At 36.7% G+C, this 24755-nt stretch overlaps 1 protein-coding gene across 5 annotated transcripts in view; it reads left to right on the plus strand.

Moving 5' to 3' along the window:
- The window catches only part of EPB41 (erythrocyte membrane protein band 4.1), a 204283-nt gene that overhangs the window by 122223 nt on the left and 57305 nt on the right, over positions 1–24755 (plus strand). For all 5 annotated transcript variants that reach the window (XM_075995895.1, XM_012750476.3, XM_075995880.1 and 2 more), the window contains exons 8-11: positions 5247–5334; positions 8427–8579; positions 10702–10799; positions 13815–13987. In XM_075995895.1, coding sequence (XP_075852010.1) covers positions 5247–5334; positions 8427–8579; positions 10702–10799; positions 13815–13987 — 512 coding nt within the window. The remainder of the gene's footprint in view (positions 1–5246; positions 5335–8426; positions 8580–10701; positions 10800–13814; positions 13988–24755) is intronic.

The following is a 24755-nucleotide window of genomic DNA, read 5'->3' on the forward strand; positions in this document are numbered from 1 at the left end:
AAGGGCATTAATATGGGAGTAGGGCCTATGTAGGGTGTGGAGGGCATCCACATGGGGTGGTGCCTGATGTAGAGTGTCAAAGCCTGAGCAGAATGAAGAAGGTGTCCATAGAAGAGGTGGTCTAACACTGGGAGTCAGAACCCAAATGAGGTAAGGAGAGCATCCATGTGTGAGGAGCAGCTCAGAATGAGGAATTTAGAGTCCAAGCAGGGTAAGAAGGGCATCCACATGGGGGAAGTGTCAGTGGCAGCAATGAGAAATTGCCTATATATAGGGAGATTGACCAAATTAGTCAATATATTCAGGATAATTAGAGCCAGGTTTCTTACTGTCAATAAAGAGAGCTACAAATTATGGAAAGAGAGAAACTAAAATGAGCCCTGTGGTATTGCACTAAAACTGGAGGTTTCAATTGGGAATGTATGGTTTCCAATATCTAGATAGATACATATAGAAATAGAAATGTAAATAGATATGTACAACATGCATACTCTATATTGTGCCAGAAAGAGGTACTCAAAAAATGATGGAAAATGGTCAGAAGGACAAAGACTCCAGCTTGGAGAGGCTCTTGCTGACCAAGTCTGGGCCAATTTAAGCATTAAAACAAATAAGGAAGAGCCAGGCGTAGTGGCTAGAGTTTGTAATCCCAGCTACTCAAGAGGCTAATGCCACAGGATCACTGGAGTCCAGGAGTTCAAGACTAGCCTGAGCAACATAGCAAGACCCCCCCACACACACACATACACACACACACCTCTAAAAAACAAATTAAAATTAGCCGGGTATAGGCCGGGCGCGGTGGCTCACGCCTGTAATCCTAGCACTCTGGGAGGCCGAGGCGGGAGGATTGCTCAAGGTCAGGAGTTCGAAACCAGCCTGAGCAAGAGCGAGACCCCGTCTCTACTATAAATAGAAAGAAATTAATTGGGCAACTAATATATATATAGAAAAAATTAGCCGGGCATGGTGGCGCATGCCTGTAGTCCCAGCTACTCGGGAGGCTGAGGCAGCAGGATCACTTGAGCCCAGGAGGTTGAGGTTGCTGTGAGCTAGGCTGATGCCATGGCACTCACTCTAGCCTGGGCAACAAAGCGAGACTCTGTCTCAAAAAAAAAAAAAAAAAAAAAAAAAAAAAAAAATTAGCCGGGTATGGTGGCACACACCTGTAGTTCTTGCTACTCAGAAGGATCACTTGAGCCCAGTAGTTCAAGAATGCAGTGAGCTATGATGTGTCACTGCACTAATTGTATTACATTAAATAAAGCAAGCAAATAAATGAATAAATCGAAAGTTTGATAAGGAATAGGATATTCAAAAAGTTTCAAAAACATTTCCACAAAATGCTTATTAATTACAAAGAGTTAAAGAGGAATCACAGAGGAGAAGCCTGGAAGACATCAGTGATCAAAAAGAACATCACCTTGGGACATCAGAAGGGACAACTTGAAATTATATACCACCTGATAGGATGCAGTGAGAACACAGTGCCACTTCTATAATATTTCTGTCAAAGATGCAAACCTGAATCAACTCATGGAGTCCCAAGTTGTAGGGCATTCTACAGAATAATTGTCCTGTAATCTATAAAGAGTAAAGGTTTTAAAAATCAAAGAAAGAAGGCCGGGCGCTGTGGCTCACGCCTGTAATCCTAGCTCTTGGGAGGCTGAGGCGGGCGGATTGCTCAAGGTCAGGAGTTCAAAACCAGCCTGAGCGAGACCCCGTCTCTACTATAAATAGAAAGAAATTAATTGGCCAACTGATATATATATATAAAAAATTAGCCGGGCATGGTGGCGCATGCCTGTAGTCCCAGCTACCTGGGAGGCTGAGGCAGAAGGATCACTCCAGCCCAGGAGTTTGAGGTTGCTGTGAGCTAGGCTGACGCCACGGCACTCACTCTAGCCTGGGCAACAAAGCGAGACTCTGTCTCAAAAAAAAAAAAAAAAATCAAAGAAAGATTAAGGCCACACTGAGGAAGACTGAAGATACATGAACTGAATGAAACTCATGATGCTAAACTGGATCCTTCTGCAACAACTGCCTAAACTTGATGGGGGGTCTGACAGTTATGTGGCAGTAATGTGTCAAATGTTAATTTCCTGGTTTTGACTGTTGTATCGGGAATGTAGAAGAATGTCCTTGTTTGCATAAACTTTTAGTTTGTAATAAAAAGTATTCAGGAGTGATGGGTCATCAGATTGGTAGTTTATTCTCAAATGGCTCAGGAAAAAATTATTTGTATTGCATATAGCTTTTAGGAAACAATTGTTTCAAAATTTTTTTAATTATATAAAATTTTTTTTAAAAGACAAGGTCTCTCTATGTTGTCTAGGCTGGAATGCAGTGGCTTTTTATAGGTGCAGTCATAGCGTACTGTGTCCTCAAACTCAAACTAGCTGGGTTTAGAGACTGAGTCTGTCTGCCAAGTTGCCCATGCTGGGCTTAAACTCATTGGCTCAAGCAATCCTCCCGCCTCAGCCTCCCAAGTAGCTATTAATAGATCTACAGGCCCAGCGCGGTGGCTCACGCCTGTAATCCTAGCACTCTGGGAGGCCGAGTTGGGTAGATCATTTGAGCTCAGGAGTTTGAAACCAACCTGAGCAAGAGCGAGACCCTGTCTCTACAATAAATAGAAAGAACTTAATTGGCCAACTAATATATATAGAAAAAAATTAGCTGGCCATGGTGGCGCATGCCTGTAGTCCCAGCTACTTGGGAGGCTGAGGCAGGAGGATTGCTTGAGCCCGGGAGATTGAGATTGCTGTGAGCTAGGCTGACACCATGGCATTCACTCTAGCCTGGGCAACGAAGTGAGACTCTGTCTCAAAAAAAAAAAAAAAAAATGTATATATATAGATATATATATTTACAAGTGTGTGCCCCTGCACCTGGCTAAAAATTATAAATGTGAGAATTAGTCAAACTTCAAATGTAAATACTATTTTTGACTAACAAGGAAGTTTTAAAATTAAAGATCTCTTCTTACCTCCTGCCCATAATACAATTTTAAAGCATGCTGATTTGTAGAAGCATTTAACTACATAGTTTGAAATTAGATTTGACCCCATTAATGTCCCTTAGGATTAAAGGAGTGAGTGAAGATTTTTAACATGCTTGCTTCATTAGTGTTTTTAAATTTGTCTTCAAATTCAAGTGATCCAAATTATTTCTCTTAATTTTATGATCTCTGTAAATAGACCACTGGATTATCAGAAATCTAAGGTTGCAATAATAATAAACTTTTATAGCTTACAAAGCAGTTCTACAACCATTATCTTATTTGATCCTAAAAGTCATATTCCTTCATTGAACAAAGACAAAAAAATCATTATCTTTCCTAGTATCTGGAAATAGGCATTATGATAATTCTTTCCTCATAGAGATTGAGGGAGACACTGGCTGAACACTCTTAAGTATGGGAGCCAGGATTCTAGCCCAAATAATGTGACTGGAGTCCCGGCTTTGGTCTGCTGTCTCAAACTAAGAGTCCTAAGCTGCCCGTGGCCATGTGATCCCTCAGGACATGTTTCTCCAGCAGCAAAATGAAAGTGTGGTACTCTAACATTCATGCTATGTTCCAACTTCAAAATGCTAAAATTCATCCTGCTGAAAACAGTAACAACAAAATACATCCGGGCACAGTGGCTCACACCTGTAATCCCAGCGCTTTGGGAAGCTGAGGTGGGAGGATCACTTTAGGCCAGGAGTTCAAGACCAACCTGGGCAACATAAGACCCCATCTCTACAAAAAATAAAAAAACATTAGCTGGATGTGGTGGGACTTACCTGTAGTCCCAACTACCCAGGAGGCTGAGGCAGAAGGGTTACTTTAGTCCAGGAGTTCTAGGCTTCGGTGAACTATGATTACACCGTTGCACTGCAGTCTGGGCGACAGAGCAAGACCTTGTGTCTAGGAAGTAAAAAAAAGTAAAATGAGAGTAACCTTAATTAGAAAAGTATATACTTTCTATGGGAAAATAATTTTTAACTACAAAAGTTTTCTGAAATATTTTTAATGACTTGAACATACGGACTTGCATATGGGTTAATTTTCCCATTCTCCTTTTTTTCATGTTCAATTTCAGGTCCATTAATAAATAGAATTCAAGCGTGATGCTTTAGAATGTGTGAAAAGTTTATTCATGGAGGTTTAGCATTAACAAATCTACAGCCTATCACCTGAGATATTTTTTTTTTCTTTTGGTTGTGGTTGTTCTAATCCTTTGTCCTTTTTAATGAGACAGATGGGTTTGGAAGAGACACTTTTCCTTGTTAAATGAAGGGATCCCTGCTGCTTTCTATAGCTTGAGGCAGTCTTATGGGAATCTGGCATTTACATGATTTTCTTTGGGGGTGTGGCTGCATTATTGTTAGTATAAAGTTATACTTGATTGGTCTGAATTATGCAGCATTAGGAGTGATATTTTTGTCCTGAAAGCTCTATATAATAGCTCAGCTCATGAGCACTTTTCAAAAGAGGGGAAACTTATGAAGGAGAAAGAAAGACCATCACAGTGAATGTTTAGACAGTGAGACTGATTGTTTTCAAACAAATTTAATTCATTATATGCCTGGTAATGAAGACATCTTAATAATGGAGAAAGCAGCCCTATTATCTGTCTGCTTCTATTAACCAATTTATTTTGTTTAGATCACTGGGCAGGACACCATCTGTTACTAGAAATTTTCTTTTCATCTAGCCTGCCCCCATTAAGAGTCTTCAGTTAAGTAACGTCTGCTGCCCTCTTGTTTAATTTCCATAATAACTCATTTCAGGAATATGGAGAGAAAAAGGCAGCTAGGAGGATATTGTAAATTGCACCATGCCCTCAGAGGATTTAATTTGGTCATCACATTAGCAAGAAAAATTAGTGGGAGGAATTTATTAAATATATGTGTTAGAGAAAAGGGCTGAAGAAAGGGGAAAGTGGAGGGGGACAGATATGGTGGATGAGGTAGCTTTAAGGAAATTTTTTAGTAGGATTTTAAAAATGTTTTTTTCTGATAGCTTTTTGGTGACTCTGTTTCCTCAAGACACCTTTATCTAAAGCATATTTCAATTATTTAGATACAGGTAGTGGTAAGAAACTTGTTCCATAATAACCTACTTTCAGGACATTGAAATATATCTTATGTACATATTGGTATATGTATGTTTATTTAAGTAAAGCACAATGAATATATAAATGTTATTATTGTAAATGATGACACTAAAATAATTTTTTATTTTTATTCTATCAAAGATCCATGACTCCTGCTCAGGCTGACTTGGAATTTCTTGAGAATGCCAAAAAGTTATCTATGTATGGAGTTGATCTTCATAAAGCAAAGGTAATGATAAATTTGGCCTTTATTAATATGCATGTATATGTATTATATGTCACAGGCTTGTTATGCATGTATCACATCTGTGTCATATAATACTTCTTACCAACATCCAGAATATTTTAAAATATTCAAATAATTCTGGGGTATAAACATTCAAAATCAATCTAGGATATTTTAAAACATTCAGAAAAGATATTTCTTATTAAAATATTAAGTGTATCAACTGAATAAATCAAATGTATCAATTGAATTGCTCCTTAGCAATTCCACCATCAGAATAAAGTTTCATATCCAAGCCACTATAAGGATCAAAAGACATAGCACCTAGAGAAGAAGAAATTGTATTTTCCTAAGATGCAGTTACATTTGAAAATATAGAGTGGCAGTAAGGGCTGTTTCATAGCCAATGTTACCTACATCAGAATCACCAAGGGTAGGCTAGGTGCGGTGGCTAATGCCTATAATCCTAGCACTCTGGGAGGCTGAGGCAGGTGGATCCCTCAAGGGCAGGAGTTTGAAACCACCCTGAGCAAGAGCGAGACTCCGTATCTACTATAAATAGAAAGAAATTAATTAGTCAACTAAAAACATATATATAAAAAATTAGCTGGGCATGGTGGCGCATGCCTGTAGTCCCAGCTACTTGGGAGGCTGAGGAGGATCCCTTGAGCCCAGGAGTTTGAGGTTGCTGTGAGCTAGGCTGATGCCACAGCACTCTAGCCCAGGCAACAAAGTGAGACTTTGTCTCAAAAAAAAAAAAAAAAAAAGAATCACCAAGGGTGTTTATTAAATATGGAGATCCCTGAGCTCCTCTCGGATTTATGGAATTACTTTGGAGGAGAGGCTCTAGAATCTCCAGATTTAATGAGCATCCCAAATGATTCTAATTCATGCTTAAAACTAAGAACCCTTGGCCTAGGGCAGTGGTTCTCAAATTGTGATCTCTGAACCAGCAGAATTTAGCATCACCTAGGAACTTGTTAGAAATACACATTTCAGGCCCAATCCTAGACTTACTGAATCAGAGCTCTGGGGCTGGAGCCTAGAATTCTGTTTTAACAAGCTCTCCAGGTGTTTCTAATTCCCACTGTAGTGCATTCAAAAACCCTGGGTTAGGGCATTGGAAACTTGGGCTTTAATCCTAGTTAAACCTGAGAGAATGAATACTTAAGGCAAGTATCTTGACTTCATCTTCAGCTATTAAAATAGGTGGGGAGGTTGAGGAGGTTGTGAGTGAAAGGGCTCTGCAGGATGAGGAGACTCAAAACTATTTCCAATGAGAAGCAATCAAAGGAATAGGAGTATTTAACCCACAAAAGAGAAAGTTTGGGGAAGATGTAATATCTGTCTTCATGTGTTTAAAGGAGTGATGAGTGAAGTAGAGATTTTAGTACGGATCCAAGATATAAACCTAGAGATGGCAAAATGGAAGCTATAGGCAAATATACTGTTCATGTTAATTTGACAAATTATTTAACAGAACTATTCAAAGATGGACTGATCTACGTCAATAGGTAGTGAGCTCCCCTTTGCTGGAGGTATTCTAGAATAGGCAGAAGAATCACTTCATAGGAATTTAGAAAAGGACATATAAGCATCTGGTATGTGATTGGACTAAAGTGACCTTTCAGGGTTCTCCCAACCCGAATATCTGATAGTCTCTTCCTTATTTAAATTCTATTAATTCTAATAAAATTCTATTGCATGTTAGTGGTTTTTCGTAAGAGGTTGCTGTGGATTGTTTTGGGCTGAGTACTGTAACTTCTGTGAATCTCTGAAGTAGAGAGTAAAAAGATTAGTACATAAGATTAGATATATTTCTAGAACTGAAATTGTTATGTTTTGCTTCTCAATTCTTGCTGCAGGCTGGTGTCAATTCAGGAATGGATAAAGGAATCAGAAAGCATGTTCTTTTCCCAGATGTTATAAAGCAAATTGTTTCTCCAAAGCATGTCACTTAGCGAGAGAGAGTTATACCCATAGGCTTTAAAAATTTAAGAGGGCATCTTCTGGGAAATTCTCAGTTACATAGTCACTGAATTGGAACTGTATATAATTTCTGCTTCTCTGTTACGCTTGTACGTAACACATGTAGACAGTAATATGTTTCTCTATACTCATTTTTGGGGAAAAAAATAGTCAAAAGTGCTTAACTCTGGGTTTTGATTACTTAGCCAACAAATAGTCATTTAGAGAGATTAACTTAAGTGAAATTTATTTTCCTTGTTTTCCTTGTGTTATGGATATAGATGATTAATATGTATTTAATTTAAAAAAATTTTAATAAAGAAACATGTTAATATGACTTCATTTTGCCTTAATGTTCCTTCTTGGCTTAGGGATCATATTTTTATTTATTTTTTATTTTTTATTTTTTTTTGAGACAGAGTCTCACTTTGTTGCCCAAGCTAGAGTAAGTGCCGTGGTGTCAGCCTAGCTCACAGCAACCTCAGACTCCTGGGCTCAAGCGATCCTACTGCCTCAGCCTCCTAAGTAGCTGGGACTATAGGCATGCGCCACCATGCCCGGCTAATTTATATATATATATATATATAATTAGTTGGCCAAATTAATTTCTCTCTATTTATAGTAGAGACAGGGTCTCGCTCTCACTTAGGCTGGTTTCGAACTCCTGACCTTGAGCCATCCGCCCACCTCAGCCTCACAGAGTGCTAGGATTACATGCGTGAGCCACCACGCCCCGCCAGGGATCATATTTTTAATTTAACATACATACTTAACATCAATTATTATAAGAACCTGAAATTCCCTTATGCTGAGTTTATACAGAAATAGAGTCAACTCCTATACTTAACATGATTTCTGGAGAGATTACCACTTTATCATTAAAAAACAAGAATTATAATTGTGTGTATATATTTGGTAACGTACATAGTCTTAAGCCCTGGCCTTCCGGAAGTCATGACTGCTGATTTAAACAAAATAGTCAGTTGGATTATTAGGCTAAGCTTTGTTTTTCATTGTATGCTTTGTAAATGTTTTTGGTTGTTGTTACCTTCAGATTATCTCATAATAGTCAACAGAGCGTAGAGCACTTTGCTCAAGACTGACATGTTAATACTTTTCTTTTTCAGGACTTGGAGGGAGTGGATATCATCCTAGGTGTCTGCTCTAGTGGCCTTCTGGTTTACAAAGATAAGCTGAGAATTAACCGTTTTCCTTGGCCCAAAGTGCTGAAGATTTCTTACAAACGTAGCAGCTTTTTCATCAAGATTCGGCCTGGAGAGGTACAGAATTCGTGTTTTTTTTCCTCCCAAACCAGACATAAACCATGTTTAAAACATCTTTTCATTCCTGTTTTCTTTGTTATGTTATCTAAGAGGTTTCTCTGTGGCTACCTATTCAGGGGCTGGTGATTCTGTTTTCTAAATTGATATTTCTTCTCTTCCTTACTACTGGTTTTCTGAACATTTCTCTTCCTGTTAGTAAATATACCATGGCCAAAAGTGAAACTTGGATTGATAAACTTGTGTCTTGTTTACTACAGACAAAAAGTTGTTGGACAAATATTTTTTAATTGAGTAACATTAGATGTTAAAATTATTTGTTGGGCTAAGTTACTTATGTTTTATACCACCAACTCATAATTAAAATTTATTTGTATGCATACCTGTAGTGGTTATAGAGAATGTTAAGTTCTCTAGGGTCAAGTTCCAGATTTTTAATAGAGTTGGATGTTCAATTTTGTGCCAGTTAACTCAGTTAGTTGTTGGTCAAGTTTTAGGATATACTAATGCCAGCCAAATTTAACTTTCATATTGAAGAGCCATTATGGTACAGCAGAAAATTAAATAGGAATTAAATTTAAAAAAAAGTTTTGGCTCCTTCACTGCTGCTTACTAAGCAAAAGACCCTAGAAACATCTAAGGCTCAGCTTTCAAGCATGATAATACTTTGTTTGTCACAGTTATTTGAAGATCAAATGAGATGTCAATTGTAAAAGCTCTAAACAAGAAAGGACTATTCTGACATAAGATGGCTTTCTGTGTGTGTAGATATCACCATCTACTGGTGAAAAATGGCTCCTTATTTGAGCCTGGAAATTCTGGATGTGCAACCTTAAAAATCTTGGATAGGGATTAGAATTGAAGCATTTATTTTGTACCATAATTATTTACCTGTGCCAAGCACACAGCAATCAATGTCTTCCCTCAAAGTTTCAAGTCCAAGAGTTATTCAGTCAACAAATATATATTGAGAGCTCTCCTTGTGCCAGGCACCACTCTAGGGGCTAGAGATATAACAGTGAATAAGAATTCCATCCCTGAACAATTTTACATTTTAATGTGGGAAGGTAGTTAAAAAATAAATATACACATGCATGAATAATAATAAATATGATAATGAGAAGTCCTTAGCTTTTATGGATGTCAGCTATATAACATATTTAAGAAAGCAGACAGGAACAACAGTAGTATTTTGAGAAGCGGAATATTATGACTATAATAGATGATTTAGAAGTAGCATGGTATAGTGGAGAGGCTGGAATTCTGGTTTTGCCATTTCATAGCTGTGAGACTGAACAAATAACTTTTCTGACCTCAGTTTCTTCATGTGTAAAAATACAGGTGATACTATCTAATCATAGTGTTACTGGCAATAATAGTGCCTATTAGTAGCCTTGGCAGGATATGGTTTGCTTAAGTCAAAGAGGTATATAGATAAATTAATGATGAATTAAAGGAAAAAGCAAAAATGTAATAAATCAAGAATCTGTGGAATAAGTTCAAGAGGTCTATTGTATACCATGGGAACTAAAGTTAGTAACAATAAGTATTCACACCACAATTAAATAAGTATGTGAGGTTATGCATGTCAATTTAGCTTAATTTGGCCATTGCACAATATATACATATTTCATAGCAACATGTTGTAGATGCTAAATATATATAATTTTTATTTTTCAATTAAAAATTAATTTTTAAAAATCTGGCTTGATCCAAAATCTTTAGCTCTTATTACCAATTGCTATTGCATAATAATGTTGAGTGGTTGGAGAAATCATGGATAGCCCATTCCCTGATCATTGAGTAGACTGTATTCCAAATGCAGATAGTGACTAAAGAAAAGCAGCATCTGGACAATCAAAAGGTAACTTAATTATGTTGCAGAAAAATGTACTCTGTGTGTGTGTGTTTTATATACGAGATGCATTCCCTGACTTCCTTGCTTTGGAAAAAGCTACCCTCAATGAGTGAATTTCTTTTGGTAAGTAGGAAAAAATTTCAAATGATATTTTATGTCCTTAAATTCTAACAATGGCCTCTTTTGTGGCACCAAATTTCTCTGGTACTATATCACTATAGTCAGATGATACTTCATGTTCTACGTTTACTTGTGTTTTTATAGCAAGAACAATATGAAAGTACCATTGGATTCAAACTTCCCAGTTACCGAGCAGCTAAGAAATTATGGAAAGTCTGTGTAGAACATCACACATTTTTCAGGTTTGTTCTCACTTAAGTATTTTTCAAGGATAAATTATTTATGCATGTTTCTATTTTTAGTCTGCTACTGAAATTCCCTTCTTTGTGTGACTGGCATTCTTTTATTTAGCTCAGGTGAGATCATCTTAAACAAGACAAAATGAGTTCAGTTCTCCCTCTGTGGGTTGAAAAGTATGCCTCAACATTTCCAAAGCACCTTTCTGTGTATGGTAGAAGGAGAAGTAAGGAATAGGAAACTATGTTTACTAGGGGCTCTGTGATTGCCCTAACTGTAGCTAAAATCAGTTCTATTAAGGGGAGCTACCTTCGCTTGCGTCCACATGGAATTTCTCTAAGCAGTGCTTAACTACTTTCTGTTGAGCTTTTATTCTAGAGGTTAACCTTGTGAAGGAAGCACACAGAATCATCTTTGAAGTCCAATTGTACCAGATAGTTAGAAGAGATAAGAAATTATCATTTCCTCTATCTCAAGAGGCCATATTATTAACCCCTTGAATGCATTTACCAACAATTTTTTTTTCCTTTGGAGACAAGGTCTCACTCTGTTGCCCAGGGTAGAGTGCATTGGCATCACAATAGCTCACTGCAACCTCAAACGAGTGGGCTCAAGTGATGCTCCTGTCTCAGCCTCCCAAGTAGCTGGGACTACTGGCGTGTGCCACCACACCCACTGTTAATAATTTTTCTATTTTTTGTAGAGACAGGGTCTAAATATGTTGCTCAGCTGGTCCTGAACTCCTGACCTCAAGTGTTCTTCCTGCCCTGACCTCCCAAAGGGCTAGGATTACACACGTGAGCCACTGCACCTGGCCTACCAACCCTTTTCTGTGTGCTTACCCTTCCTGTAGGCACTGTGGTAGGTCCGGGAATATATCACAAGATAGTTCTCAGTCTCTGTCCTAATGGAATATATGATCAGCAGAGAAGGCAGATCTTAGACAAGTAATTACTTGTATTGAAAGGAGAGCCAGCTATTTATTGTCAGTATTGTCAGTTTGCCTTTTTAAGAAAATTTCTTTGCTTTGTTGTTGTTGTTTTATTTTGTTTTGTTTTTAAGAAGTGGGGTCTTACTCTGTCCACTAGGCTTATCTTTTTTTTTTAATCCAGAAATCATCACAAAAGAAAATTTATTTATTTTGGAAATTTAATACGTAGCAACAGTATAATGAACCTGTCACTCAGCTTCAATAATTACCACCCAAGGCCAAACTCCTTTTATCTATATCCTTACCTCCCCCTTCCCCTACTTGCCAGATTTTTTTGAAGCAAATCCTAGGCCTTATGTCATTTCATTCATAAACTTGATTCTTTATAAATAGCTCTCAACAGAGAGAGAAAGAGATAACTTTGATATGTTTTCCTTGTATTGTGTTTTCATATCATACTCAGCACTATAGCACAGTGGACAGGAAGAAAAGTCAAGGAAAATCATATTTCAGTTGTAATTTCAAAATAAAACATGAAGATACACTTTTCCCCCAATTAGAGAATCTTGATTATTGGCATTAACACATTTTTTTATGCTTTAATCATCCTCTTCTTTAAAATCAAACCAAGAAAGGAGAGCTGGCAAATAACAAAAGAGAATGATTTTGAATTTTTAATGTTTATAGTATAGGTTTCAGCTGCAGCCAGTGTATTTATTTGTAGAATAGCATATTTAAATCCATTGCATCAAAATAAGATGATATATTAATATTAAAATGTAAGGCTTCTACTTCTGATAATGCTTACACTAAAAAAAAATAAAAAAATAAAAAAATAATAAATAAAAAAAATAAAATAAAATGTAAGGCTTCATTGCATTAGAGAAGATATATGTTTGCTGAATTAAAATTAACTATCCCAAAGGGAAATAATACTCCCGTTTTGGTAGTATTTGATATAGCAATTTATGTATTTATTCAACAAACATTTATTGGGTGCCAAATTCATGCCAGGCACTATGCCAGAAACAAAAACACAAAGATGAATAAGTCATGGTCTTTATTCTTTACCCTTAGAAAATTCATAATCTCATGGAGGAAACCAGCACATAAATAGTTTGTTTCAATTCAATGTAGTAAATGCCATGACAAAAGAGCACATAGAGTACCACATAGAAAAAAGATGGGGTTCCTAACTGAGTTGAAAATATACCAAATAACCAAATAGGTTACCAGGTATTAATTGAGTTTTGAGTGCATTTGACAAAACTGTCATTTTAGTAGAATGGAAAAAGAGCTCTGGGCTTGGACTTTATGACTGCCCAGTCTCCCAACAGCTGTGGGACCTTAAGCAATTAACTTTTTTTGAGGTTCAGTTGTCCTGTATCTATAAAATTATGAAAACATTACAAATATATAGTGAAAATGCTGCAGTGCTATAAAAAGCATTTTGAAACCTGTAAGGCTCTATTTAGAGAGATATAAGATGGTATTATCAATATAGGTCCCAACTACATTTATACTGGTTGCTTTGAGAAATGACATAGAACTAAAATAATGATTGCTTCATTGGAAACTTTTTTTTTTTTTTGAGACAGAGTCTCGCTTTGTTGCCCAGGCTAGAGTGAGTGCTGTGGCATCAGCCTAGCTCACAGCAACCTCAAACTCCTGGGCTCAAGCGATCCTACTGCCTCAGCCTCCCGAGTAGCTGGGACTACAGGCATGTGCCACCATGCCTGGCTAATTTTTTGTATATATATCAGTTGGCCAATTAATTTCTTTCTATTTATGGTAGAGATGGGGTCTTGCTCTTGCTCAGGCTGGTTTCAAACTCCTGAGCTCGAGCAATCCTCCTGCCTTGGCCTCCCAGAGTGCTAGGATTACAGGCGTGAGCCACCGCGCCTGGCCTTGGAAACTCCTTAGTAACTATGAGGAAACCATAGGAATTGTGAAACATTTTTTATTGTTGATTTTGTCTTTATTCTTATAGTCTCAGAATTATGAGATAATATATGTAATATATGATTATTATGATTTTTTCCATATGATAATATATGTAATATATGATTATTATGATTTTTTCCTCCAGACTGACATCTACAGACACCATTCCCAAAAGCAAATTTCTTGCACTGGGATCCAAATTTCGATACAGTGGCCGGACCCAAGCTCAGACTAGACAAGCTAGTGCTCTCATTGACAGGCCTGCCCCACACTTTGAGCGTACAGCAAGCAAACGGGCATCTCGGAGCCTTGATGGAGGTTTGTATTGAGTATTAATGATTTTTTGTCATCATAATTCATTGGGGAAGATAAAGGAAGTACAGTTATCTATAAGAAAACTAAACTAAAGAATACATGAGGTACAATAAAAGGAATCTTACTAATTTTCTAATTTAGTAGAGTCATCTTAAGAAAAGGAGAATAGAGGTTCAGAAAAGGTATGACTAGATCAGGCTTCCACTGCTAGGTAGTTGTGGATCAAAAATATGCTGGAATTAGAATTATAAATCTAAATCTATCAGAATCTCTACCGCAAAGTGGAAACCTAATGTAGTATGCAGCATTTTAAAATAGTTCTTTTTCTAGTAGGAAAGACTAAAAGGGTCTGTATCACTACAACACTCATTTAAAAAGAAGTTTAGATTAGTTGTCATGTTGTGATTATATTATTATTATTATTATTGTTATTTTTTAGAGACAGGGTCTTATTCTGTTGTCCAGGGTAGAGTGCAGTGGTACCATCATAGGTCACTGTAACCTCAAACTACTGGGCTCAAGAGATCCTCTCCCTCAGCCTCTTGTGGATATACACGCATGTTCCACCATGCCTGGCTACACATGGCAATTATAGATAGAAAAATCAATCCCATTATTGGAGTCTCCAAATGTTGTTTAAATAAAATAGGGAGGAGATAAACAAATTTCATGATTGTATATACTGACAGAAGATCTATCTAATTTATGTGGCTGGTTCTTCAGTTCTAAATCAAGTTTTAAGCATTAGAGACCATTACTGAAATGAAGTCATAACCAACATTTCGGTTCATTATGCCACTAAAAAAAGGTGGCTATTAAATAAGAGTTCAGAAGGCAGCAACCAAAATAGGGTATTACTGATTATATTTATTAAGGACTTATCAGTGCACAACCCTATGCTATCAATTGTAGAAGCAATGTACATGTTATTATGTGTATGTATAGCATAAAGGTTTGGAGGATATTATAATATTCATCATAGGCTGGGCCACAGTGGCTCACGCTTATAATCCTAGCACTCTGGGAGGCCGAGGCGGGAGGATCTCTCAAGGTCAGGAGTTTGAGACCAGCCTGAGCAAGAGTGAGACCCCCATCTCTACTAAAAATAGAAAGAAATTAATTTGCCAACTAAAAATATATAGAAAAAATTAGCTAGGCATGGTGGCACATGCCTGTAGTCCCAGCTACTTGGGAGGCTGAGGCAGAGGATCGCTTGAGCACAGGAGTTTGAGGTTGCTGTGAGCTAGGCTGACACCATGGCACTCTAGCCCGGGCAACAGAGTGAGACTCTGTCTCAAAAAAAAAAAAAACTCATCATAGTGGAAGAAACAGGGCATTATGGGAGCATATGTTAGAAACACCTAACATAGTTTAGAGAAATTGAGAATGGGTCAGCTAGGGAAGAGATCACCCAAGCAGTAGGATTTTTGTGCTTCTATACTATGAGTCATGCTTCTTTTTTTTTGGTGTTTTTCTACTCCTGAGTTTGAAGGGCTGTTTTTTTGTTTTTGTTTGGAGACAGAGTCTTGGTCTGTTGCCTGGGCAAGAGTGCCATGGCGTCAGCCTAGCTCACAACAACCTCAAACTCCTGGGCTCAAGGGATCGTCTGCCTCAGCCTCTCAAGTAGCTGGGACTATAGGCATACGCCACCATACCCGGCTAATTTTTTCTATATATTTTTAGTTGGCAAATTAATTTTTTTCTATTTTTGGTAGAGACGGGATCTCACTCTTGCTTAGGCTGGTCTCGAACTCCTGACCTCTAGCAATCCTCTTGCCTCAGCCTCTGGGAGTACTAGGATTGCAGGTGTGAGCCACCACACCTGTCCTGAAGGGGCTGTTTTAATAGTAACCGTGTAAGGCACATTGAATGCTTTGTTTTATTTAATCTTTATGAAAACATTATGAATTAAGCTCAGTGATTAAATAACTTTTCTTAAGGTGTGACAGCTGGTAAATGGAAGTAGTAGGATTGGAATTCAGATTGGTTTAACTCCAAAATCTATAATCTTTTGGATATTTATTTATTACTTTGTTCAATAATTTATTTTATGCTTCCTATAGGCCAGGTGTTATTCCTATAGGCATTCCTATAGGCCAGGTGATATTCTGGATGTGGTCACTGGAGGTACAGCAATGAATACACAAACATGGTCTCTACCTTCATGGAGAGCTTATATTCTATAGGTTGAAACAGAAAAGAATAAAACAACAATTTTAGATAGTGATGAGTGCTGTGAAGAAAATAAAATTGGGTAATGGGATATACAGTATCTGGGGACAGGGGAGATTAAGGAACTATTTCAGATTGGGTGATCCAATCTAAATTTAAAAGGTTCTTCTGAGGAGCTTCATTTGTACTGAAACCTGAATTATGAGAAGGAACCAGCCATCCCAAATTCTGGGGGAGTAGCATTCCAGAAGAAGGAGTAGCAAGTACAAAGACCTGAGGGTAGGAATGAAGTTGCCATGTGTCTAGATCAGTGCTGTCCCATAGAACTTTCTGTGCTGATGGAAATCTTCCATTTTGGATAAGTTAAGTTTGAGGTATGGTCAATCTTCATGTCTTTTCTGTAATCCTATAACATCATCAGACATGTCTCTCCTTATCAAGTAAATCACCCTACCTCTAGTTTAACTTAGGTGTGGGGAACTATTTGTTTTAATCTCCATTTAAAAACTGAGAGAAAACTGAGGTTGGAATGCTTAAATGACTTGTTCAACATCTCCCAGATCGTAGGTTGCAAAGCTAGGACAAAAATTCAGGTCTGTCTGATACCATATCCCATGGCTTTTCCCACTAAATGAAGTTTCATAGTTATATATTAAATAGATACTATATCTGATGTCTTGTTTCTTTCTGATAGCAAAAATAACCGAAGACTCAATACTTATAAAAAGAAAGAAAAAAAAATAATCAAAGATTCAAGTGTTAATGAGCTTTGGTGCCTTGAACAAGTTGGATAGCTTTACTTATAGAAATCACATCTTGACTGACTCTATTTTTTTTTAGCTATAGAAACCTCACAATTCAAGACTTTAAAAAATCTTGATGTCTCTGTTTATTAACTAATACTGACCAGTTATTATTAAGGTATATACTATGTTCCTATGGAGAAAAAAATCTCCAAAAACTTCAAGTTGCTATAGTAATGCTTGAGATTCCCAAAGCAAAGCATGTAAGATGATTCTAAAGGAAGACAGTTATAGCTTTGATGGCTTTTCCATTAGTATCAAATAGTTTTGGGACTTGGAAGAAAAATTTTTAAATTGTTTATTCCAGCTATCTAATTTTATAGTGGAGCCTGAAGCCTAGAAAAGTAATTTGTTGAAGTTAACATTGTTAGTACAAATTTAGGACAGAATCCACATTTTTTGGTGTCCAGATCAATCCTTTTTTTTGGTTGATATATTCCATGGTGACTCCTTTCTATCTTTACATTTCGAGAATTGTTTTAAGATATGTGATCTTAACTGGTCTTGGTAATTATCACAGTACTTGCTACATTGTAAGTATTTAAAAAATAAATATTGAAAATAAGATGATTGTTTTTCCTACTTAGTTGAATGTGAACAGACTTTTATGTCCCAGACTTTCTATGTGATATTTTGAATGTATTACAAGTTTCTAAAATACAGAAAAAGAGAAATTCCTAATGCAATTATTGTCCCCCTCTTTTAACTTCCTCTACTTGGGAGAAAGTATATTAAAAATTTTTTTCAGCCGGCCCAGTGGCTCACGCCTGTAATCCTAGCACTCTGGGAGGCTGAGGCGGGCGGATTGCTCGAGGTCAGGAGTTCAAAACCAGCCTGAGCAAGAGCGAGACCCCGTCTCTACTATAAATAGAAAGAAATTAATTGGCCAACTAATACATATATAGAAAAAATTAGCCAGGCATGATGGCACATGCCTGTAGTCCCAGCTACTTGGGAGGCTGAGGCAGGAGGATTGCTTCAGCCCAGGAGTTTGAGGTTGCTGTGAGCTAGGCTGACGCCACAGCATTCACTCTAGCCTGGGCAACAAAGTGAGACTGTCTCAAAAAAAAAAAAAAAAAATTTTTTTTTCAGATCTTCACTCAAATCCTGATGACTAATGAAGTTGAGTACCTTTTCATAGTTTATAGACCGTGTGCGTATCATTGTTTCTGAAGTGCCTGTTTAAATCATTTGCTCATATTTCTATTGGGTTGTCTTATTAATTTGTTGTTTTTTATATATTCTGGATGTGAATCTTTTATCAGTTATACATATTGCAAATATATTCTGACACCATGTGGCTTGCTTTTTCATTCTTTTAATAGATGTCTTTTAACAATCAGAAGTTCTAAATTTTAATGTAGTCCAATTTATAAATTTTTTTGCTTATCATGAGGAATTTTGGGGTCCTATTTAAGAAATCTTTGCCTGCTCATGGTCATGAAGATATTCTCCAATGTTTTCTTCTTATTGTTTGTCTTTAATGTGTAGATCAACAATACATCTGGAATTTATTTTCCTATGTGAAATAGAGGTCAAAGTTATTAATAATTTGTTTTTCATGTCTATATTCAGTCAACTCAGCATCTAAATTGAAAATATCATTCTTTCTCCACTGCATTCCACTGTCACCTTTGTTATAAATCAAGTGACCATAAATTTGAGAGTTTATTCCTGGTCTCTCTAGTCTGTTTTATTGATCTTTTTGTCTATCCTTGTGCCAATATTATACTATCTTAATTATTCTAGCTTCATAATAAATCTTTAGCTGATATTATAAATTCTCTGACTATATTTGTTAAGATTATCTTGGATATGCTTAGCCCTTGGCTTTTTCTTTTGCTTTTTTTTTGAGACAGAGTCTCACTCTGTTGCCCTGGCTAGAGTGCTGTGTCGTCAGCCTAGCTCACAGCAATGTCAAACTCCTGGGCGCAAGTGATCCTTTTGCCTCAGCATCCCGAGTAGCTGGGACTACAGGCATGCACCACCATGCCTGGCTAATTTTTTCTATTTTTGGTAGAGACAGGGTCTTGCTCTTGCTCAGGCTGGTCTCGAACTCCTGAGCTCAAAAGATCAGCCTGCCTCGGCCTCCCAGAGTGCTAGGATTACAGGCATGAGCCACCATGCCCGGCCTTGGCTTTTTCTTACACATTTTAGAATCAGATTTTCAATTTTCACTAAAAAAGTCTTAGTAGTTTTGTTGGGATTGAGTTGACTATATAGATCAGTTTGGAAAGAATTGATATTATTATAATATTGAGTCTTCTGATACACAAACATGCTATATCCCTCCTTTTATTTGGATCTTCTTTGCTTTCTGTCAATGATGTTTTATGATTTTTGGTGTAGAAAACTTGTGTATCTTTCATTAGATTTATTCTTAGGTATTTGATGTCTTTTGCTATTTTAAGTGGTATCTTTTAAAATTTTAACTGTTTGTTTTGATACATAGAAATACAATTGATTTTTCTAGTGTGACCTTGTATTCAATGATCTTTCAAAAAAATCCCTTATTAATGGTTCATCTGTGGATTATTTTGGGTATACAATAGTTTGTACCTAACATCAACTGAAAATAATGATAGTTGTATTTCTTCCCTCCCAACTCATACTTTTAATTAATTGTTTTGTTGCTGGCTAGAACTTCCAATGTAACGCTGAATAAAAGTATTAATAATTAAGTATCCTTATCTCACTCCCAATCTCAGGAAGAAAGCTTCAGTATTTCATACTTATAAGTATTTCATACTTATAAGTATGATGTTTGCTTCAGGTTTTGTGTGGCTAGCCTTTATCAGATAAGGAAGTTTTCTTTTATTCCTGGTATCCTAAGAGTTTTTATTATAAATTAGTGTTGACTTTTATCAAATGCTTTTTACTTCATCAATTGATACAATAATATAATTTTCTCCTTTTTATGTTATGTGGTGTATTACTTTTCTTTTTTTCTTTTTTTCTTTTGTTTTTTTGAGACAAGTCTCACTCTGTTGCCTGGGCTAGATTGCCATGGCATCAGCCTAGCTCACAGCAACCTCAAACTCCTGGGCTCAAGTGATCCTTCTGCCTCAGCCTCCCTGGTAGCTGGGACTACAGGCATGTGCCACCATGCCTGGCTAATTTTTTCTAATTTTAGTTGTTTGGCTAATTCCTTCCCATTTATAATAGAAATGGGGTCTCACTCTTTTTTTTTTTTGAGACAGAGTCTCACTTTGTTGCCCAGGCTAGAGTGAGTGCCGTGGTGTCAGCCCAGCTAACAGCAACCTCAATCTCCTGGGCTCAAGCAATCCTCCTGCCTCAGCCTCCCGAGTAGCTGGAACTACAGGCATGCACCACCATGCCCGGCTAATTTTTTTATATATATTAGTTGGCCAATTAATTCCTTTCTATTTATAGTAGAGACGGGGTCTCGCTCTTGCTCAGGCTGGTTTCGAACTCCTGACCTCGGGCAATCCACCTGCCTCGGCCTCCCAGAGTGTTAGGATTACAGGCGTGAGCTACTGCACCCCGGCCTGTGGTGCATTACCCTGATTGACTTTCAATTTTTAAACCAACAGAGAATTTTTGAAGTAAACTCAATTTCATTATAACATACTTTTCTTCTTACATCATTTTAGGATTTTTGCAACTATTTTCATAAGACAGATGGGCCTATAATTTTCCTTTTCTGTGCTCTTGTAGTCAGGTTTTAGTATCAAGTTTATGCTGACCTCATAAAGGAAGTTAAGAAGAATTCCTTTTTCTGTTCTCTGGCAGAGTGTGTATAAGATTGGTGCTCTTTCTTCCTTAATGTTTGGAAGCATTCGCCAATGAAGCCTGATCCTAGGAATCTTTTTGTGGGAGGGTTCTTTACTTACAGATTCAATGTCTTTATTAGATAAGGGACTATAAAGATTTTCAAGTTCTTGTTTCAGTTTTTGGTAAGTTGTTTTCTTCTAGGAAATGTACATCTCATCTAAATTTTCAAATTTATTGACATAATGTTGGATATCTTTCCAGTATCTATAATACCTATTGTAGTGTCCCCTTTTGCATTCCTGACATGAGAAAGTTGTGCCTTTTTTTTTTTTTTTTTTGAGCAGTCTTGTTCAGGAGATTTTAGTTGTATTAATTTTTTCTTTTCTAATTTTAAATTGTAAATCGATAGTTTATAATTGTGTATTTTTATGGGGTGCAAAGTGATGTTATTAACTTTTATTTTTGTTGTTTTTGCTTATTATATATATTTTAGTTTAATCATGCCAGCTCATATCTTTATTATTTTCTTTATACTTTCATTGAGCTGAGCTTTTTAAAATTTCTTTAAATGGATACTCATTGATGTTCATTATGTCTCACAACTTTACCTTAGAATTTTAGTGACTTGCCTACGGGGATACATAGCTAAATGGACAGAACTAGAAGTGGAATCCAGGACTGTTCTCCCAGACCCATGCTTTTTGCTCTTCATCATGATGACTTCCTTTTTATAGAAAGGGTAGAATAAAAGTTAATAGTCAATATTTATTGAGCACTTAGTATGTTCCCAACACTCTTCTTTTTGCATATCTTTTAAGCATCTGAATTGCACATAAACTGATTAGGACAAAAAAATTTTTTTGTAGTTCTGTTTTTAAATGTCTTCTTTTGCTCTGTGTGCTTTCTTCTCAGTATAAGAACTAGAAAATGTCAATGTAACTATTTCTCCCTCCTTTTCTTAGATCCTTCACCATCCTACTTAAAAGAGACTTTTCCCCATTGGGTCTCCCCTCCCTTCTTAAAAAATTAATGTATACCTCTAAGTTAGAGAGGGTGTTATTAGGGAAACTTGTGCAAGAATTGCATTATAAGGGACCTTGCTTTAATGATACAAATGAGCATCCCCTTTCTCTTCTGCTCAGAGCATCTGCTTCACCAGCTGGAGAAACAAAACGGAGTTGGATCCCAGTTTTATGATAGATAAGATAGCAAGTCATGAGGATAGCTAATAATTATGACGAGGATTATTCAGCTTTTATTTTTGTTGTACTTTTGGCTGTTGAAACCATTTCCATGTTTTCCCATTTAATACTAACAACTTATTGAACCAGAAGAAACATTTAGGAATTCTTGTTTTACTCATGAGGAAACTATAGCACAAAAAAAGTTATACAACTTACTAGGGTCACACAACCAGGTAAGTTCATCCATTCGGTGAATAGTGATTGCAGTGATTCTATCCTTGTCATCTTTGGAGCTTTGAAACAAAATATATGCCCAAGCCTCTGTCTTGGATAGTTAGATCATCTAACTACAATGGACCTGAGAATCATCCAGGGTTTTTTTGTTTTTCACAATCCACAGACGATTCCTGTGGTCCCTCTGATAATGGAACCACCTTGTTGCACCTGTACCATACTAGCAGAAATCCTGCTAGTAAGTAACAGCTAGAAGTAGAAGTTAAGTTTCCCTTTACTCGGTCTGATGATTTTGAATTTTATTCTTTACTGCTTTAGTATATAACTAAGCTTCTATTGTCACCTAAGAGCAATATAATACTGAAGTATAAGAGTATCACCACCAGCATTTTTCTGTGTCTAGACCTTCAGAAATGGGAGATACTGCCAGGTGCAGTGGTTCATGCCTATAGTCCCAAAAAGAAAAGTAGCCAAGTGTGGTGGTATACATCTGTAGTCCCAGCTACTCAGGAGGCTGAGGCAGGAGGAGGAGGATCACTTGACCCCAGGAGTTTGAGGTCACAGTGAGCTATAATGATGCTAGTATACTCTAGCCTAGGCAACAGAGCAAAACCCTGTCTCAAAGAAAAGAAAAAAGAAGGAAATGGGAGAAACTGAATTTTTAAAGTTAAGTGTTCTCTATATATGCACAAAAATCTTGTAATAGCTAATAAATGAATTAATAAAACTAAAGAACCAAAAATCTTAAAAAGTATTCACTACCCCAATGCTGAATATATTAAATGCATTGAATTATATACTTTAAATGAGTGGATTATATAGTATGTGAATTATATCTCAATAAAGCTGTTTGAAAAACAACATGATCACTACCATGATAGTCTATTGTAATACACAGTTTGCAGTTTCCTTATTGAGAAAATGAAGGAAATTTGCCTCTCTCTAGGGCTCCCAAATAATATCTTTCATTTAAATTTCATATCAATATATACATAATTTTTCTTTACTTTTTTTTTTTTGAGACTGAGTCTTGCTCTGTCACCCGGGCTAGAATGCCATGGCGTCAGCCTAGCTCAAGCAACCTCAAACTCCTGGGCTTAAGCGATCCTCCCACCTCAGCCTCCTGAGTAGCTGGAACTACAGGTGTACAACACCATTCTCACCTAATTTTTTCTATTTTTATTAGAGACGGGGGTCTCACTCTTGTTCAGGCTTGTCTTGAACTCCTGGCCTCAAGCGATCCTCTTGCCTTGGCCTCCCAGAGTGCTAGGATTACAGGAGTGAGCCACTCAGCCTAGCCAACATGTGCATAATTAATTTTTGCCCAGCATACTCCTGAAATCATATTAACCCATAACAAAAGAAATATAAGGACTTAGGTGTGACATTAAAAGTTATTAATATTTAGATTTTATAAAGTATTTTTATATTCATTGAGTATCTCTTCCCCAGCTATCCTATAGGGCTAGTGTCTTCCACATTTTAGAAATGATGAAACTAAAATTTGTAAGATTAAGCTCCATGCCCTTTGTCACACTACAGTGTGTGACTAAAGTTGAGCTTGGCCCAAAGACTCGTTATTTGGCTTTTGCCTCTATTCCACACTGCCTTTCACAATCATGGCTTTTCATTGTAATGTTATTATTTTTCCAATCTCTGAACTCTGTTTCCGCCTCTGTTTCTAACAGTCAGTTTCCATACTTACACGTACTTTTCCACATACAGTACAGATTGCCAAGGCTAGGAATGCTAAAGACATAAATCATTTGGCTCTGCAATATTAGTATTGGATTAAAACCAAAGACAAGTGGCAAAATAACACATGGTGAAAGCATGGGCTATGTTTCTGTGATGCCAAGCAGAATTGAATTAATTCTTTGAGAGGAGGTGTGAATACACATGTATAATGATACTTTAACACAACTGTGAGCAAAATATTTTGTCATACTCCCCCTATGTTGTTAGGGTTGGTCTGCCATCTGTCATTCTTGCATTGACTGCTTAGAGCACCCATCAGTAGTAAGGACTTGCAAGAGGCCACAAATTTTTCATTGAAAAATAAAGTAGATTCTTACGTTTCTGCTGTTTTTCCTATGCACTCTTCAGTGAATTTCTTATCTATTCAGATTTGTGGAATTCCTTTGTTTTACCTAATCTTTTTACAGCTTATAAATCTAAATTTTTCAGGATAAATTGTTAAGTATAGTCAGTTTAAGAAAGCAGGAAAGTATTAATAAAAATTAAGATTTCCATGTAAAATGATTAAAATGTAAAAGTCTTAGTACAAGAAAGAATAATCTTCTGCTATCAGAAATATTAAATCATGTGGAAAAACACCTTCATTCCTAGACACTATCAGATAAGTGAGGTCTTACTACAAAGCATATGGACATTTTCTTAATCCCTGGAAGAATGAAGATAAAAACCATAAAAAGAGTATGAGTAATTTTGAAGTAAACTGTCTAAAACTTAGAAGCCAAATAGTCCAAACAAAAACAACCTATACAGCTTTTTCTGTAAATCAAAGTTTTTCAACCTAAGCAACCTTGGTCCCTGTGCACTAGATGTACCTTCTTTCTCTTCCCTCCCAGTTGTATAACAACCAAAAATTTCTCCAGACATTGCCAAATGTTCCCTGGGGGC

The sequence above is a fragment of the Microcebus murinus genome, chromosome 2, assembly GCF_040939455.1.
Source record: "Microcebus murinus isolate Inina chromosome 2, M.murinus_Inina_mat1.0, whole genome shotgun sequence".
In the NCBI taxonomy this organism is placed as follows: domain Eukaryota; kingdom Metazoa; phylum Chordata; class Mammalia; order Primates; family Cheirogaleidae; genus Microcebus; species Microcebus murinus.